Source organism: Triturus cristatus, chromosome 9 (genome assembly GCF_964204655.1).
Source record: "Triturus cristatus chromosome 9, aTriCri1.1, whole genome shotgun sequence".
Lineage (NCBI taxonomy): Eukaryota > Metazoa > Chordata > Amphibia > Caudata > Salamandridae > Triturus > Triturus cristatus.
The window spans coordinates 233,359,996-233,380,009 of NC_140592.1; the positions used below are offsets into that span (position 1 = coordinate 233,359,996).

General features: G+C 43.7%; 1 protein-coding gene across 1 annotated transcript in view; it reads left to right on the forward strand.

Moving 5' to 3' along the window:
- The first annotated feature begins 1,245 nt into the window (after positions 1-1,245).
- The window catches only part of LOC146797664 (WAP four-disulfide core domain protein 2-like), a 31,765-nt gene continuing 12,996 nt past the window's right edge, over positions 1,246-20,014 (forward strand). Inside the window, exon 1 of the mRNA XM_085624809.1 lies at positions 1,246-1,467. Within this exon, the coding sequence (XP_085480935.1) occupies positions 1,377-1,467 (91 nt within the window). The 5' untranslated portion in view covers positions 1,246-1,376. The remainder of the gene's footprint in view (positions 1,468-20,014) is intronic.

Below are 20,014 nucleotides of genomic sequence, written 5' to 3' on the forward strand. Positions count from 1 at the left end.
AGTCCTTGTGTGACTAGTAAAGAGCAAATTAAAGCCATTAAGTCCCAATTTTTGTTAAGAGTAATGTTGTCAAGAGAAAGTGATGAGCTGGGGAAACCGACAGTGAGGAGGTTCGTGATGTTGAGTTTAGGGAACGAGATTCAGCCCTACCTAACCTACATTAACAAACCTTTCCATATGTTTTTGCTAATAAGATTTAAGCATGGTATGCTTCCCTGGCTCTTGGCTTACCCGAAAGGATTTTTTAAAGAGGGAACTCTGGGGCCCTGTCCCTGTGATAATATTTCTGAACAAAGTTTATTGCACATGATATTTTTCTGTAAATTTTACTCTGTGCAGCGGAAAAAATATATCTTGCCGATTTTAAAAAATTGCCAATTTAAGCAAGTTAGGCCCGCCTTGGCTTATTTACAAATGTTGGAATCTCCATTGATTTGTTTTGGGGTTGCCAGCTTTATAGTTGGTGCCCTGAGAGTCAGAATTAGGGCCCAGTTGACATAGTTATCTGATAATGATTAACGTACCTTCTACATTGTCATAGTTGAAATGTTTTTTAAGGTCATTATGAAATTTTATCACGTTTTTAGCTTTATGAATGAATTAACTTTAAGTGTTATTTTATTGAACATTGCGCCAACCTGTTTTGTATTTATTATTTGTGTTAATAATTTTTCTGTAATGCATTGTTCTCTATTTTGTTTTCTGTTATGTGCTTTGATGGTTTTAAATTTTAACCGAATAAAGCTAACTTTGAACCTGAACTTGAAGCTATGGGGGGGGAAGGGGTGGGGGAGGTTACTGTAAAACGTAGCTTTTGTCCCTCAGTTTTGTCCTGAATTTTGAACTTCTGTACTGAATTTTTGTCCTTAATTTTTACACTTGCCGTCCTGAATTTGCACCCATGCCAGTTAATTGAAAATGACCCTGGTTCCCTACGGGCCCGTCCGCTTGCAACAGCGCATACGATTTACATGGGTTGCTTTACAAAATATTAAAGCCCGAGGCGTGCTCTGCGTACAGCATTTCCAGGAAAAATAACCTGCGCGCGAGTGGTTAAAGTATCAAACCTCTAATGATAACTGAGACTGGAACGATGAACATAAAACAAACAGAGGCAGTAATCCAGCAGGCTGCTGCTGGACAAAGGCAGAAATGCAATATCCTGGTTCACCCGCGGGTATGTCGAGGCACCTGCTCCAGCCTATTGTGAAACGGAGCGAGGAGTGAGAAGGAGGGGGGGGCGAGGGGGATGGGGGGGGGGGGGTTGGGCTGCATGCCCAGGGACTAGCCCCTCCCTCCGGCTACACCCTCCTGAAAGGTTTTAAAATCTTCGCAGGGGCTCGTGCGCACACGCACACGCACGTACCAGCACGAGTATGAGGATGGCGGCCAATATTTTAATCCTAATGGTGGTCGGACTCTTCCCGGGGATCTACCTGCAGGGGACAAGGGCAACAAACGTAACAGGTATGTGGGGGACGGGCGACTTCTTCCAAGGAACCTGGAGAGGAGGGAATCAGAGAGTGAGTCAGAGACAGCTCGGTGTTTTTGGGGCTGGTGGTGAGGGCAGTGGTCGAGAGAGGATCTGAGAGGCACGACGTACCCATGCTTTTTTTTTATTTTTTAGAAAAACAGCTCCCCTTACATTTTCGGTAAAGACAGCCACCCAGAGACGTATAATGACGGCACTTGAAATACTTCAGCTGAACACTTGAAATGCTTCCGCTGAGGTGTAAGTAGGGACTCTCATGTGAAACCGAGGGAGGCGAAGAATGCTAGCACACAGGCTTGCCACGGTGCCTGCTTCCCCGAAAAAAAGGAAATGTGCGCAACAGGTGAATTGTCAAATGTGAAGGTGCTTGGAAGCCTGTATTGGCTTTAATCGATGGAATCACTGAAGCTTCATGATGACACAGATATTTTTGGGAGCGGTATTGTTAGGGAGCTTCCAGCTTAAGCTGTGAAGGGTGTGCTTTTAAAACACATTTATGCTCTAGGTACAGATTCGGATATTACTAAAATCTATAATTTTGAAGCACTTTTTTATATCTTAAATCTTTTTGCGCCTTTTGTAGCAGTCTATCTTATACTGAGTGTAATGCACATTTAAAAGAATAATTTGCATGTTCACGGTGCTTTCTCTCACAAACTTGGACCTTGTATCCCTAAACATACACAGGTCACTATTCTCCACAGCACCAAACAGGATTCACTTCTGTGGCTTTCAGGTTATAGGCACAGACCTCTGCAGTGCATTAGAATAGAGGTTTCATAATGTACTTTAGTGCATTTCCCACCAATTAATAGAACTTGCATTTAATTTTCATTCAAACTGCGCGTTTTTTTATATGTTGTTGTTACCTGAAGGTGAAAGATCGAAAAAAGTTACCGAATATGTTTTTGTTTTAGCCTTGCCTTTGACCACGCTCTCATTGTGCGCAGCATCTCCGTTCCTATACTTTTTTTAAATGCACTTCGACCACTTAAGGGGCAGAGACAGAGAAATATGTATCGTGTGTGCACGTGATGCATGGTATGGTGGAGTTGTGTTCAAGCGTTATTTGGGTGCATGATATTTAGTGTGCTGTGCTGTGTAGGCATGGTCAGTGGTGCGTTTGTGTTGAAGCATGATATGGTCTTTGTCTGTATGCACGCATTGTGTTGGTATGCGCAAGCATGGTCTGTTGTGTGTGTGTGCACATTCATACCAGTGGGTGTGGTGGCCTTCTCTGGGTGGTCATGGCCAGGTATGCTTGACATGAATTAACACTATCTATGGCTTGGTGGGTCCGTGTAGGCTTTGGTATGCTTAAGCATGGTCTGTGGTGTTTTTGAGTCATATTTCAGCAGGTGAGGCTCTCTATGCATTAGTGCAGGTATAGCTGACGTGTGAAGTTATGGTCTGTAGCTTGTGTGAGATCGAGATAGTGCCTTGTAGCGTGGTGTGCATGTGTATACTGCTGCAAGCATCAATGTACCACCGCATGCAGGGAGGTGTACAGCCCAGGCACCGGAGCGCCCACCCCCACATCTGCAGAGAGATTTCCTGGTCCTTTAGAGTGGGGGGCAAGTGCAGTTCTGACAGGGTTCAGGGTTTTAAGTGGGGCGGCCACCTCCGGGTCTCAGGCCCGACAGTAGCATATCTTGAAACAGGTCCCTAATGGATCCTGTATTTATGCCCCTCCCTCGCTTTACAGAAAATGATCGATTTCTGAATAATTGCTCTAAAAACCTTTTAAAGTAAAACGGGCCAGAGTTGTAGTTTTAGTTTACAATTCACGTGTTTACCTAATCTTGCTTTCACTATGAGTGTTTGGTTTTTCCAGGTTGTTGCGTTTCTGTAAAATGCTTTTTACATGCAGTAGATTGCTCTTGTTTAGCTTATACTGGAACGGAATCCCCTCTTGGTGTTTGGGTGAGTTTAGTTTGACGGTGGGTGTTTATTATGGGCTACGATTAAGACCTCTGGAATTGAGCCTAAAGATTTTTGTAAAATAATTTATGTATTTTATTAGATCATTCAGTACATTAAAAGCACTGTACCATTAGCAGATTCAAACAGTGTAGCCGGCACCTCAAACATATGGCACAACAGCAATAATTCCATACAAAGGAGCCAGTGATTACAAAGCATTACATTGGGAATTACTGTACATTAATCTTTCTTCCCAGTAGGGCACATCACTCCCCGTGACGGTCATTGTGTTGTAAATTCTGATGTTCCATTTGCTGAAATGTCCACATGATAAGATTGCTACAACCCCCTCGTAGCAACCAGAAAACCTTTCTCTTATAAAACTTGAGAAACAAACTTCCGTCCCCATCCTCCTACGGAAAACCATAGTACCAACATATGACTACAGGAGCCCACCCATAGTTGTGTCAGGATGAAAAAACCACCACAGTTGGGCCAACAGGGACCTACTAACAGAACCAAAGAACCAGCCACCTCCCCAGCCAGGAACCCTTACTTACACCCCCCTCTCTAAGACCTCAAGCAAATGGCTCCCGTGTGTAGCGCAAAGGACCAACCAGGATCCAGCATACCACATAACATAACATAACATAACATGTGTATTTGTAAAGCGCACGTTCACCACTACGGGTATCTTGGCGCTGAATAACAGATGTTTTTATTGTTACCCAACTCAATGGTACTCATTTTATCGACCTCAGATGGATGAAAGGCTGAGTGGACCCGCCGGGATTTGAACCTGTGACCATGAGGTCGAACACAGGCCCCTGCAGCAGACGCATTAGTCCACTGAGCCACCAGACCAAGTGTACCATGCAGCCACAATATAATAATCAAGAATCAAACATTTTCGTGTGTCATAATTCCCACCCAAATAGAATCAGTAAAACACCTTGTAATGTTGCCTACTCTGTCCGCCCTCAACCATCCCCACTCCCCCCCCCCCCCCCCCCCATTAATAGCTGCGTCCACAATCATCTCAGCCGAGGGGCTCGTGGCCCTCCATGCAGAATCGACCTATGACGAATATGCAGGTGACATCCCGCCCCTCCCCCCAAGAGAATGCCGGGAGTGTGAAATACATTGTTCCAGCCTCCCCAATACACATTCTACCAGAGCCCAAGCGAGACACGTTCTGACTATCAATCCCAGCGTGAGTCCCTGCATGAGGGCGCATTCCCTATTTATGTCGTCGACTGGGACCACCACTCAAGGTAGTGGCAGCATCCCTAACCTCAAGCCATTCCCAAACATAGTCCGGTCTGTCAAAGAAATGGGCTTTAACATTGTGCAGAACTTTCAACATAGCTGGATACAATAACCTATATCTCAAGCCCATTGCTCTCTGTTTCTGTTTGGTGGCCATGAAGGACTTGTGCGGTTCTTGAACCAGTTTTGTGTAATCTGGAAAGATAGCTATGGCACAGTTCCAGAATTGAGGGACTTTCTGTTGCAGAGCCGCTCTAAAAAAATCAGTCTGTCTCGATAATTGAGCACCTAAGCAATGATGGCCTGCCACTCCCCGGGGGGGGGATCATTTACCACTGGATCAATCTCCTTCAGCCGCTCCAAGCCTGGGCGGAGTCCGGAACGGCTTAGACCCCCATCCTCAACCCAGAGCAGGCACTCTCTGCTAGCCGCTGCCAGGCAACCGCAGGTCCAGCTAGGCCACAGTCAGGGAGTACCCCGTATTTGCCTCATTTTTCCTGGAACTGGGGCCAGGCTCAGCTCGGCTGGTGTCAACTGCAGCTATATCATCTTTAAATGCGCCACTTTAGGCAGAATTTCAGGATGCAGGGGAGAGAGTGCAAGGATGGGGCACCTTCCTGCATAAAACATTCACAAAAGGCACTTTGCCCTTTCTGTGTGTGCTGCAGAATGTAGCATACGTGGAAAGAGTAAAAAAACGAGGAGAAATGTAGGCCTTTCTCCTCGTAACACCTGCTCTGGGGAGGCCTATGTTTTAGGCTCTGCCCCAGATTCATGCTATGTTGATTGTGCTGCGTGGCCTCACTTCGTATCTATAAGTGCCATGAAAAGCGACTCAGGGTGGCTTTGTGTGGCCTTTTAGATATAGGCCTGGACTGTGCACCACTGTAACGTCAAAAAAGTGACGCTCGTGTGGGGCAAGGAGCTTTTAAATATGTCCCCTATTGCGAATGGCACATAATTATGTGACGTTGCCTAATTTGGTGGATTGCACAAGAAGCGTAACGTAACATTTCTGAAAGTAGGTGAGTTACACTGGCGTATTTTCCGTTTTTCCCAGGCCTAGAAAGAACGACAAAAGAGTTGGACATAATGGAAAAAAGATACAAGCAAAGGGAGGGAGTTGAAATGCTGGTGGGGGACCTAACAGGAATGTAATGACATCAGAACTGGACAGACTGCATTCTGACGTTGGTGCCCTAAACTCCCTGAAGTGACTCTGAGAACTGCCACATTCACATTGGAGGCGGGGAGGCTGACGGCGCAGGCAATACTGTTTCAATAGAGATGTTTGTTTCCAACACCGACTGCGTGGAAATTAATTCGAGTTTAGAGGCTAGGATAACTTGTGTAGGTGGCGGGGTCTGAGAGGGCACGAGAAAGAGATGCCAGCACTAAATACGGGTCTTTAGAGAGATATAAGCAGGGAAGATAATTAACACAGAAACATTAGGGCAATCAATGAGAAATAGGAAAGACAACAGGAAGATTCATATGTATTGCCAGTTAAAGGCACAGTAAAGAACAGGCACAAACAGTGACAATAACAATAAGCTAAGACAGATTGGTAAAATAATGGAGGCAAGACCGGCCGATTTATTGGTTTGTCCAGCTTGTGTAGCTCTTTACATTGTGAGGAGCCTCAAAGGTGAATAAGTTGCTTGCCTCTGTAACCCTACAGCAAACACCATTTTAGTAGTTTTCAGAATTATCCCGCAGGAGTGTTAGATAGATCTTCAGAATAAAGATTTCACAGTGACATCACAGGGTTGACCCCTTATCCCAACACCCCTTTGCCCTCCTGTGTACTGCTGAGAAGCAAGGAAGGGCAAATATTAAAAAAACATATATAAAGTAAACGAGGCTCCCTACTTATTATCTGTACATGACTCATGAGTCCAGGACTCCAGATACAATACAGGCAGTGCCAGAGATACAAAGGAGCAAAAGAGGGGCAGCAACTACCACCCCTAACTACCCATAAAAGATTCATTTGATAAATATTGCAGAATCAGGATGCCAAATCGTTCTAGTTCCAGTTTAGACAGGCACAGCTGCAAGTGCCACAGCTGTGTCGTTTCAGCAGTCTTGATCTATCTTTTTGAGTCATCACCCAAATAGATCACAGGTGTGTTAAGGGAGGCTCAGAAATGCAGCTTCACTGGATGACCTCAACAGACAACCCGTTTAATGGAGATACATTCTTCGCATTGATACAATGTTTTGAATCACTCTAATAATTACTAAAAATAGTGCAAGAATTTCTAAAAATAACCTTGTTCTTCAGTTTAGGGGTAGGAAAATCTGGGTGATGGTATAGATTTAAAAACAAGAGTGGGTGCTGAAAATACAGAGTTTTGGGCTCTGAAAAAACAATGGCGTAGGTTCAAAGTTACTGGATTTCGGTTAAAAACTGGGTATAGGCTCAGTAAGCAGACCCAGAAATAGCATTGATGCTCAAAGTTAACCTTTACTTGTTTACCAACAGTATTTTGCATGATAGGAATTTTTAATCAATATTATACAAGGGGCTACATGACATGGGGCAACTTGACAGCTACGGGCGATCTCGCCCACACACCCATTCTTGACTTTTATTCTCAATGGGCCAAGTTTCTCTTTTTGGTAGATATACCTGAATTCAAGACACACAAGATGAAACCGGTCCTAGGATGCTTGTTTCCGGTCCAGGGAGGACCTGGCTTGGCAGATCGGGCTGGACTGTTCCCATTGGGCACAGGGTCAAGACTGATTTGCATATGGCTGGGTCCAAACTGGAATGGCATGGTGAGCAAAAAAACGATGGATTTAGGCCCAGATCTCTGTACTGGGGTGAATGTATGACATTGTTCTGCATTCTGTCCATCAATAGTTCTTTTTGCATTTGTACCTGAATTCAAGACAGCCTTGGCCTTCCTCTATATCCAAAAGAAAACACCTCACCTCTGGCTTCTTGTCATTTAGTTGCAGGCAGATTAGGGCAATCGACCAACGGACAAAAAGTGGGTCTATTGAGACACTTAAAAACACTGTATATGTTTCCATGTTGACGGGTAATGTTACTGGCATGTGGAACAGTGGGGCTTGATAATCCAACAGAATAACTGGTAAACCCGAGACCCGAAGCACCACACAAGTCTGGGTGACTGTGGGTGTAGAGCAGAAAAAATAAATTCTGATTTTCACTGTTCTACCTAACTGGAAATCCTGGAACCATCTGAAAGTGGTTTTCCATCTTAAAGGCTGCTGACAAATTGAGCACTTGGGCTGCTGCCCCAGCTGGAAAATGACCGGGTAGTCATGGTCTGTCAGAAAATAACTGGGTTACTGGAAAGACTCCACAACCATAGCTGTGACAGGAAGATTTTAATATGCATAAACGTTAATGTTAGTGGAAATTTATAAAGCGCACGTATGCCGGATTGGCTTCATGGCGCTAGCAGACATCTTGACAAGGCAGCGGAAGCTCATCCTGAGTAAACAGCCAGGTTTTCAGGCATTTCCTAAATGGAAGGAGGTCAGTGCACATACGAAGCTCTAGAGTGAAGGAGTTCCACAGCTTGGGAGCAAGAGTAGCAAACCTACGACCTCCAAGACGAGCCCTCTTGAAGTTCGGACTAGTAAGAAAAGAAAGGTGGGTGGATCTCAGGTAGCGAGTGGGGGAGTACCTGAGTATGATGTTGTTAATAAATTCCGGGCTGGTACCGTGTAGGGCCTTGAAAATAAGGCAGCCGGCCTTGAAAACACAGCGTCGTGACACCGGAAGCCAGTGCAATTTCCTCAACAGGGGAGAGGCGGGTAGCCATTTAGGTTGGTGGTAGATCAAACGGGCTGCCTGGTTATGGACCAACTGAAGACGTTTGAACAAATACTGGGGCATTCCCAAGTAGACCGAGTTGGAATAGTCTAAGTGAGATAGCACAGTAGAAATCATCGCTTGGACCAAAGCTTCATGAGTAAGGAAGCGATGAATTTTCCTAATTTTCCGCAGTTTATAAAAGCATTTGGACACCACTGCTCCAACCTGGACTTTTAAGGATAGACCGCTATCTAAAAGTACCCCCAAAGTCTTGGCGGAACTAGAGGGGATGGGAGGTGGGCCGAGTGCAGGAGGCCAATATTGGGGGCCCCAATGCTTAAGGCTGTCCCCGGTAAGAACCACCTCAGTTTTCCCAGGATTTAGTTTCAAATGGTTCAGATCCATCCAAGTTTGGATGAACATCATAGTTTCCTGGAACTCCATGACGGAGTCATTAGAACCATCGACCCTTAGAAGAAGATGCAGATCATCAGCATAATTGAGAACCAGTACCTTTCTCTTTTTCAAAGATTTGATCAGAGGGGACATATAGATGTTAAATAAGTGTGGGGAGAGGGCCGAGCCCTGAGGCACCCCGCAAGTAGTAATGTGAGAGTCAGATAAGAATTGGCCGAGGCGCACTGCCTCAGAGCGATCCTTCAGAAAAGAGGAAATCCAGTGTTCCGCTGTACCTGAGACTCCAGTCCCCCTGACACGGTCGACCAAGATGTTATGGTCGACCGTGTCAAAGGCTGCAGATAGGTCCAGCAGGACCAGACCTCGAGGACACCCTTTATCAGCGAAATCCCGTAGGCTGTCCATGGCTGACAGGATCACGGCTTCGGTAGAATGTGCAGGACGAAAACCGGCCTGATGGGAGTCCAGATGTTTGTTCATCTCCCGGAAATTGGAGAGGCATTTAGCTACATAACCCTCCAAGACTTTGGCCAGGAAAGGTAGCAAGGATATAGGACGATAATTGGCAAGGAGTGCCGGATCGGCTCCCAGCTTTTTCAAGAGGGGGACCACTGTGGCTTTTACCTCTATCAAATGGTCAAGGCAGGGGATTGACATCCCTGGCAAATGTTGGAAATTCCCAGCATGTTCTGGGTGTTCCTGGGTTCTGTTGGCCACCTCTTGTAATTGGTTAGCCACCCCGATGTCTGATAGCCAGCATTCACATCTGTTGATGTCCCAGGCTAAAGGTGTGGCATAGATGGACTACGCTGTATACATCCCCATGTCTGAGTGCTCCCCTTGACATCTGGAGGCCACCTGTGGCATGATGGGCAACTCTGACAATGTGTGGTTGGCAGAACCCCTTTCGGAGAACCATGGGGCATGCAGGGGCTACTGGGCCCAACCGTGGTGGTTGAGTCCTTCTACTCCTAATGTCTCTGGGACCGACCTACTATGGCTCTTGCTCAGCTGGGTCAAATCCCTCTTTTGCACTTGACTCTGTGGTAGCTGTGCTTGACCAGTCAAGACTCTCTCTGGGTTTGGAGGTGGATGTTGATACAGGTGAGTGAACACAACTCATAACTCAAAATGCAAAGAGCACGAACAATAAAACAATGTATAGCCAAGTACATATAAGAAAAAGTAGTATTTTATTTCTAACTCTACACAATGCTAAGAGATGCAACATTCATATGATACAACACAATCCCACTTGAGGTCCGAGCTGTAGTAGTCGTCAGGCTTATCCTTGTTGCACCTTCCTTCGTGTAACGTGCTCAGGGCTTTTTCACAAAATTGCAATTACAACTGGAATACATGACCATTGTTCTGTGTGCGCTGCAGAAAGGCCAACCCACTGGCATTTGGCTTTGGCTTCGGCGTCCTCGTCAGAGCTCTCAATCAAATCACCTCACAAACACCTGCACAGCTCAAAGTATGTATGGAAAAAAATACAGAAAGAAACACAAATTGATTAAATGCCTAACTCTGAGGGAGGTAAAATAAGTAAAACTTTAAATAAGAGAGGAACTAAATAGCTGACATGCATTGTCTTAACTTTTTTAACAGTCATTGTTCGTGAATCAATCCATGTTTTTGGAATTAAAGTTAAGGGCAAGTCACCGGTGTGCACGACTGAAGGGCAGTGGTTCGGGCTACTATGATCGCTAATGTCCATCTTTATATTTCTAAATCAGATTAAAAAAAACTACACACAATGCTTTTCTTTTCAGAGTATTATTTCATCAAACCTTGGGAACATAAAACTGTGCCATTAATACCTTGTTATTGTTAAAGTCTGCATTGCATGCTCTCAGTCTATAGACTAAATGCATGGCCATGCACCTGCAGGGATGTAGTACTTGCAGTAAGGCATGCAGCTGATAAAGACACTCTGCCGGCAGACAGCATTAGAACTGCAATGCATTTATATCAGCGAGCAGAGAAGCTTCCAGCTCACAGCGATGCAGTAATCAAGTTCTACCCAGCAGGGGGGAATTCAGTCCTCAGACTCCTGACTGGAGTCCAGCGACTGCACTTCATCCTCAGTGTCCTCCTGGTCCACAGGGGTCAGTCAGGGAAGATCCTTCAGTGCTGCTAGTCACGCTGGTCACAGCCTCACTTCATTCCTGGGCGATGATCAGGAGTCTTTGATATGATCCGTCAGCCCCCCCCTTGGCATACAGGGGGTGCCGCAGTACCTTTTGGATGCAACATAGATTCCGACAGTGTAATCGCCCTCAACACAGCAGCCCCTCCTGGCATATGGGGTTGCCAATCAGGCGTTCATGAGTGCTGGCTTTCTTCAACGGTGGCCCCCTCTGGCATACAGGGTCACTGAAATGAGGTTGTGTGCATTCTGAAATGAGGTTATGTGCATTCTGTGTCTTCCACACAGTGCCCAATACGGGTCACCGAAAACAGTCCGGCACAAAGGCTACGACCGATCAGTGCACTGGCGCATCCTCGCAGAGGGGTCCTCATGGTAGGACTTTTCACTGGACATCACTCCCTGCAAAGCTCTCTTCTTCCTCACAGGGGCACACTGGTCTTGTCAAGTAGGCAGGCACCTGTGCTCCAGGGAAGGTGGTGTTGGTTGCCTTGGGTGGTGTCCCCTCACCTAGCAGGGAGACTATCAGGCCTTGGACCCCAGCCTTGGTCACGGGCATAAGTCTTGCAGAGCTTTCTCTTCTCACACAGCCCGTCTAACTGCATGGCAGATGAAAAGGTTGTGAGGACTCAACCTTCCTTTATTATAGTCCTTATCCAGACACCAAATGTGGTTTAGGGTCTAGGTCTTTGAAGTTTTTGTTTGGCTTCTTTTGAAATGGGGCACTTCTCCTTTTCATCTTCCTTCATGAAAGAGGTCTGACACAGCAAGCACAACTCCAAAGCAGATTGTTTATAACACAATTCATGGGAGTGACCAGAGTTTACACCTGAAGCCACAGTGATATGTGCATCAAAAAATGTATCCCAGACCCCCAGCCCTACTCTGTATCATTCTCTTAGTCCCACCTCTCTTCCTGAGATGTGTCAAGGCCCCTTCCTTGTGATCTATCGCTGAAGCATAGAGTAGTCTTTGGGAATGTAAAGAGTCTCTTCCTTTTCCCTCAAGTGTGTCTCCACCCAGCTAACAGGAAAGCAGCAATACACAAATCTGTCTGGATGGATTCCTCTCCTCCTCATTTCTTCACCAGGCAGGCCTGAGCTTCCCAAAATAGAACCCAGGGTCCTCCATACAATGTACCATTGAAGGCACACTCACACAGTGTACAGTCATAGCACACTTTACGTCCAGCACTTTTACCTCTTTGCATTGTACACTTCCATGTACACATGCAGTCAGGGCACACACTCAAGCTCTGCTCACTTTACAGCACTGAAGCTTTTTGTATCTTCAACCATAGTGTTATTTAAAAACACATGCACTTCCAGGACCCACATTCACTATGTGCACACTGCACAACTCTTCACCCTTCATGTATTGTTCCTCACCCAAGCACACATACACCCAGCACATGCTATCCATGCGCATGCACTGCTCAGCTCTACATCTCTCATGTAATCTATTCCTCTCCGGCATACATACACCCAGCACATGTACTAACCACACATGTACTGCTCCATTCTTGTACTGTGCCCTTCCCGGGCACACAGTCAGCTAACGCAGTTTCACTACTCCTGTGCAATGCAGCACTCCACAGCTACCTGATGTAGGCCAATGGTGAGTAAGCACACAGCAGTGAAACTTTTAAGATGGTGAGTCTGTAGGACTCATTCCGATGAATCGAGATAAAAAGGTACTGCTTACTACTACTAATCAGTAAGTGGTTCACCACCGTGCTTGTGCTGCTTAGCTCCTGGTGAAGGTTATAGCCTTTCACCACCATGAGAGTTGCAATTTGGGCGACCCTCCTGGTCTAACAAGAACGCTATCCATGAGGCAGGCCTATGTCATGGAGCACCCGCATGATCCGTATTCGCCTGTGGCAAAAAAAATCAGCATTTTAGATTCAGATAACAGTACAATTGGGCACTCGGGTCAGGGATACACGCATCTTACCATGCAGAGGACTTTTCCATCCCAACAGTGGTCACCAATGACCTCTGATGTGACACACCAGGCATAATGTTGGTACTTCTGAAAATCTGTTGGTTACTCTTCGTGTTTGGTGAGCACTTATGGCATGATGGACATCACTCTAATTATCTAGTAATGGTGATATCTGGTAAGACCCATGGAAAAATTAGGATGTTCTTGTCATCTGGTGGCCATTCCTGGCTTCTGGGGGCTATACAAGGCTAAAGTGATTATCCTTGATATCTGCTAGGTGCCCCTGGTGTAAGGAATCTAACTCTGACATCTGATGGTCATCCTTGCCATCTGATGTGCACCCCTAGAATATGGAGGTCACCCCAAGCCTGAGAGGAGCGTGCCACAAGTGAATCTCCAGAATAGGTAACACCTGTGACACCAGGTGGCGAGCTTTGACATACAGTGGCCATTATTGATACCTGGTGGAGCAACCTGGCACCAAATGGGTATCCTTGGAATCTGATGGTGGCCTTTGTTTGTCCCAGGCAGATGGTTTGTCCCAGGCAGATGGTGGGCATTTCTGGCATGTGATGGTGATGCATGGGTAAAGTGCCTATGTCTGTATGTGACAACAATTTATGTGATAATTATGAAAATGATAAGATCATATTTGGGACAAAATCAGTGCATTTATTGAAAATGCAATGCTCATATTTAGCAGCAAAACACTATTTTCAGAAAATGACTAGTTTTTCCTTCTGAGAAATTGGTTTATTTTCAAAACAAGTTTTTGTCAAAATGAATGCATTTTCAGAAAACAATGTTGAGGTTTTCTGAAAATGTAACTTGTATACCAAACTTGAAAATGTTATTTGAAGGCAGCATTCTCAGATTTGTAGCAGGAGATACATTGATATGTGGGGCTAAACTGAGTGCATTTCCAAAACAAATTACATCTGATATTTAAGACCTAAATCATGATATACCTTCAATACAATGGAGACTTCTGGTCTGATTGTTTATAGCTCACATATATGCACTTCGAGCAACAAGATTGATTATTTTATGGCTTTCCCATCATTAGTACACCAACACTGCTTAATCAGTTTTGAAATTGTAAGACTGGAATGACCTGAGTTATATGGATGGTCTCTCAACTTGTAAACTCTGTAATCTGAATGCTAGCTCTTCTGCCTTACCCTGTAAATTCTGTCTTACCATAGACAGCAGAGTTACCACTAAGGTTAGAGATTGTGAAATCTGTGTAACTTTTTACTGTCATCAATACCCTGCCATATAGATTCAATGTGGCATAAGGAAGCAGAAGGGTATATTACAGATATTCTTAACATATGTCGAAAAAAGGCAGGAAACCATTTATATTGCATACTTTTAACATCCTTTTCTGACATATAATCAAATCACATTCCTTGGGGCTCAAAATGGACATGATTCCTTAAGCTATGCTAACGCACTATACACTTGTATCTTCAAAAACCCATTTATGGATCATTTGCATGGATTTACAGTGGGAATCTTAATTCTCCTTTTAAGAACGAATTTCAGAGCTCAGATGCCAATTGACTTTTTGAGATGGCGCATAGATTATAGATATTCTCAATTGCACAGCGCCATTGCTCAGTTTTTATTTTTAGTTTTTTGAACAAATGTTGATTTATTTAGCATTTAGTATTACACTTTGTAAGTATTGTTTACATATGTACATGACTAAGTGTTAATATGCCGTGGACGCTATACATAGTGAAATAACAAGATGTTATGATTGGTTACAATTATTCGGAAACCCCACTAGCTATAGCTACAACCTATATTGAATGCAACTTTACTTTGTAGTGTACACTATAAGAGGGACACCGTGCTTCTGCATACTGGGGTGCTGAATCAATACCTTCATAGCCCATTTACAGTTCATTTGCATGCTCATTTGCATACTCAGTTGTTAATTGACTTTTCCAAAATGCAGCAAAAAGTATTGAAATTCATATGTGCAAAGCACCATTGCTTTGTTTGATCTCATTAGCGTTTGGTATTACACTATGTAAGTATTGTTTACATAGTTACATAATTAACTTCTAACATTTCGTGGGCGCTACATACACTTTGTAATTCCAAGATGTTATGATTGGTTACAAAATGTTTTTGAAAACAGCTCTAGCTTTAAGGAAGGCACACGCATTGAATGCAATTTTGCTTAACTGTGCACTCTCAAATAACAGAAAAAGATGATGGACACAATGCTGAGCATTGTCAAGCATTCACCCCGCAGTCACAGATCCGGGTTAAATCCATTGTTTATTTTGCTCACCATGCCACCCCAGTTTAGACCTAGCCATGTGCAAATCAGTCTTGACCCTGCTCCCCATGGGAACAGTCCAGCCTGCACTGTCAAATCCTCCCTGCACCATAAACAAGCATCCTGGGACCACTTTTGGCGTATGACCTCATCAGCCAGGCTAGCTTGAATCCAGTAGTACAGTGAGCACAGGATCAATGTCTGGGCATACCCTTCTCACTTAGGGCGACATGAGCAACACAAAACGATGATGGACAGAATGTTGAGCATTGTCAAACATTCCTGCCAGTCACAGATCTGGGTTTAATCAATGTTTTTGCCACCATGCCAGTCTAAAATGGCCTCTGTGCTTTTGAATACTGTGTTGCTGCCCGAATATTCAGTCTGTCTTCTGTTTACAATGTGAACATGTGGTTCTTTTGGTATTCAAATATATGTATCACAATTAACCCCCAAGCGTGATCAAGGCCACAGGCCGAAACGCTATGTAGGGGCTAGAGCACCGTGATTGAATCTTTTATTCATTTATTCGTTCCCCCCTCCTGAGTGCACATGACTCATTGGTTTTGAGTATTCTCATTGTAATTTGATGTATGTGTGTGTGTATGTATATATATGTATGTGTATGTATGTATATATATATATATAGAGAGAGAGAGAGAGATATGTGTGTGTGTGAGTATGTATTATATATATATATATATATATATATATATATATATATATATATATATATATATATATATGGTAATAGAAATAGGGCCCGGCGCTTCAATCTCCGTTACTGGTCCCCACCAGTATAGTAATTGTAATACATAAATAAGTTCACTGAGAAGTTACCAATCAATAGTGATTCTTGTATTGTTTCTTTATATATTTCTTTATTCTTTTGATTAATCAGTTAATACAGCAATACAGCCACGGCCCTACAGTCAACTTGTGTTTCACGCACATTAGTGCTTTTTCAGGGCTGTTTAACATAGATATCACAAATCAGTGTTTTCACATATATAAATTAAAAACACATACACTGCACAGGGATATTCCAACACGGATCATACAAGCATAAAGCTAAAACCAGATCTACACAAATAAACCTTTTCAGATGTACAAAATTTAATACCACGATTTAGTGTATATGCATGTCCCTATATATTAAAGTATATGCAACACATTGAACTAATCATTTCCTCTAAATGAAATTGCACTATATTGCTTTCAGTACAGGATTATGAATTCTACATTAATAATCAAGCATACTTATAACCCAGCAGAGTCTTCATAGGAACCTAATCATTGCTCTAATAACTATCCTCCATGTCTGTGTATGGTAAATGATTAATCCCCCTGATACAGTATACTGCAAATAAAATGGATTAATTGCTGTCACACATACATAGTAGTTTCCCTATGTTTTGAAAAATAATTTATTACAACAATAGCACTTGATAAGAATTATGTCACAGGGGGTATCTTAGATTTACCTCCATATTGGGATTGAGTCAAATTGTATTTTTGGAGAATTGAGGCTTGATCCTATTCCCCAAAGTCTGTTTCTCAAGCTAATGTCCCTAGAGCATATACATAACATCCACAAGTCTAATGAATTGAAAGAAAACACTTGCCTACAATAGTTTCTTCAGAAACCCATTTGCTTGGTTAATAATAATTAAGCACTCTGTAATGATGCTTTGATATATAGAGATATATAAACTCTTACGTAAAAAGTTTGTATGCTTTTGCTGTGCTACCTCTTGAAGGTGTAGTGTGGTACTGAGTGCACCGTATATAATAAATATGTATGTGTGTGTATATATATGTATATATATATATATATTACCTACTGGCGGTCGCCAGTAGGTAGTTATAGTTAGGACCCTGTTTCCATAGGAAAACTGCAACATTCTATTTTGAATAACTTTGGCGCCGGTCGACGAATCCTCGCCAACTTTTCAAAATAGGTGGGGCGCTGCGCTCCGCTCCTACCCTGAAAGTCTCGGGGGGATTCGTCAAGCGGGGGCCGAGATAAAAGGGGGGTCCCAAAACGCGTTTTTCCCATGCATTTTTCCATAGAACCTTTAGACACAGCCACAGCCCGAACGGCTGAACAGAGTTCCTTGAAATTTGGCAGAGAGGTAGTCTACAGGTCAAGGAAGTGCCTTTTGTAGGTTTGGTGTAAATCTGTTCAGTAGATTCTGAGAAAATAGCCTTTAAATCAATATATATATCTGAGCCAGCTTACGGTGCGCTTACGGTGCGCTTACCGTACGCGTACGGTGACGTGCGCGAGCGCGATTCTGATTGGCTGTTCGATCTAAGTAAACATTCGAATCGGTCGAAACCAGGAAGCGGCGGCCGCCATTTTCTCTCTCGCACTCTGAGGGGGGCTGCAAAAACCAATACAAAAAACATCTACAGGGGGAGTATATTCCGTTCTTAAACACCTAGCTTCCATAAATGTGTCCCCAAACAACCCCCAAGGCCCAAAAAACAAATTTTTTTTTTTTTTTAAAAATCGCCAATTACGCTTACCGTACGCGTAAAAATTTATAAAAACAAAAAATTATCCACACTTTCCCCACCCCGTTTGCAAATGGTGCCCGTAGGGCACCATTTTTGCATGGCATATATAATATAATGGAAAGTACAAATGAATAACGTTCACAACGAAGCGCATAATATGTCCCCCATGTGCGCACGGTGCGCGAAGCGCATCGTGCGTACATGGCCCATCCCGCGTAACGTGGGCACGCGGTGCGCGCAGCGCACCGCGTGACCACCGTGCGTGCACGGCACTAACTGCATAAAGTGGGCGCGCGGTGCGCGAAGCGCACCGCGTGCTCACTGTGCGCGCACGGAACGAACTGCGTTAACTGGGCGCGCACGCCACGAATGGCGTAAAGTAACTTAGCATTTAAAAAACAGTACAAATTCACGTTAACTGGGCGCGCACGCCACGAATGGCGTAAAGTAACTTAGCATTTAAAAAACCGTACAAATTCACTGAAAAAACCATAGGTTTCACACACGTTATAGTTAGGAATTAGCATTTAAAAAACCTTGCAAATTCACTGAAAAAACCATAGGTTTCACACAAGTTATAGTTAGCTGTACATTTCACTCGTAAAAAACCAATGAAATTCCCCCGTTATAGTTAGTGCAGGCAACTATAACTCACGCGACCGCAATCCTCTGCTGATGACATATGTGTCTTTATGAAAAAAAAATATTTGTAATATATGTATAGCTAAAATTTAATGGAAGAAGACATGGGCAAATAAGTGTCTAAATACAGTATTAGCATCAGCAGAGGATTGCGGTCGCGTGAGTTATAGTTGCCTGCACTAACTATAACGGGGGAATTTCATTGGTTTTTTACGAGTGAAATGTACAGCTAACGATAACTTGTGTGAAACCTATGGTTTTTTCAGTGAATATATATATATGTATAATCTGGGAAGAAAATAAAGGTTAAAGTAAGGTTATAGTTAGGTGAGAAATTCAGTGACAACGTAGCATTTTATATGTGCAAAACCACTAAAACTCAACAGTTATAATAACCTTAATTAACTAAGTCGTGCCCAAAGGTAACTATAGCTCAGGCCCTCGCCATGCACTGCTCATTAGCCCACATATTAGTATATAACGTTTTCTCAACTATACCTTATGTTAAACGTTTGGTTGTTTTTTTCATTGAATATATAATATACCCTTTGAGACAGCCATAAACTCACTGTGGTTGTATTGCTCGAACATGCTCCTTTGCTTAACTACTTCTATAAATGCCTTGTTGTTAAGTTTGAAATGCCATTATTTGCACTTTGCTCTAGATCCCAAGTTCACTGATATTTTATTTCAAAGTTTAAGGGCCTCATGTAGGTAGCGAAATACCGGTCGGTAACGGCCGATTTTCGGTAAATATGCCGTTACCGACCGGTATACAGACAAGTGAGATGTAGGAGTCCAAAAACCACTTTTCGGTAAATATGAGGCGGTAAATACCGATTCATAGTTACCGAATTCTAAAATACCGATTCATACTTACCGAATACAGAATTAACGAATCGGTAAACATGAAGTGGTAAATATGAAGTGGTAAAAATTGAAAATGACATGTAGGAGCAGTCGGTAATTAAGAAATCCATTAAAATCGGTAATTAAGAGTCGGTAATTAACACGGACTAAAAGCAGGTGGTAACCATCAACAATGGATAAAAGCAAACCCAAAATTCAACAGCGTGGACAACATGGCCGCTATGTACGTCATTGCAAGGCGCCTACGTCTACAGGCAGCAGGACTGAGGGTGTGGCGACGGGAGGAACAAATCTACAGACAGCGCATCACACTATTCCAGCTGACTGATGCAGAGATACATGAGAGGTACAGGCTACACCCCGAAACCATCATGGACTTAATCAGGGACCTACACCCACTCCTGGACCAGCCAGTTAGAAGGGCGCACGCCATACCCCCACATGTGCAGGTGCTCTGCAGCCTACATCTGTTGGCATCCGGCAGTTATCAGGTGGTGATAGCTGCGGTGGGTGGGGTATCCCAAAGTTGCCTGTCCCGTTTCTTCAGGAAGTTCCTGGATGCCATGATGCAGAGAATGCACCACTACATAAGCTTCCCGAACTCACAGGCTGCACTGCAGAAAACAAAAACTGACTTTTATCACATGGCACAGTTCCCCCATGTCCTCGGCTGTATTGATGGTA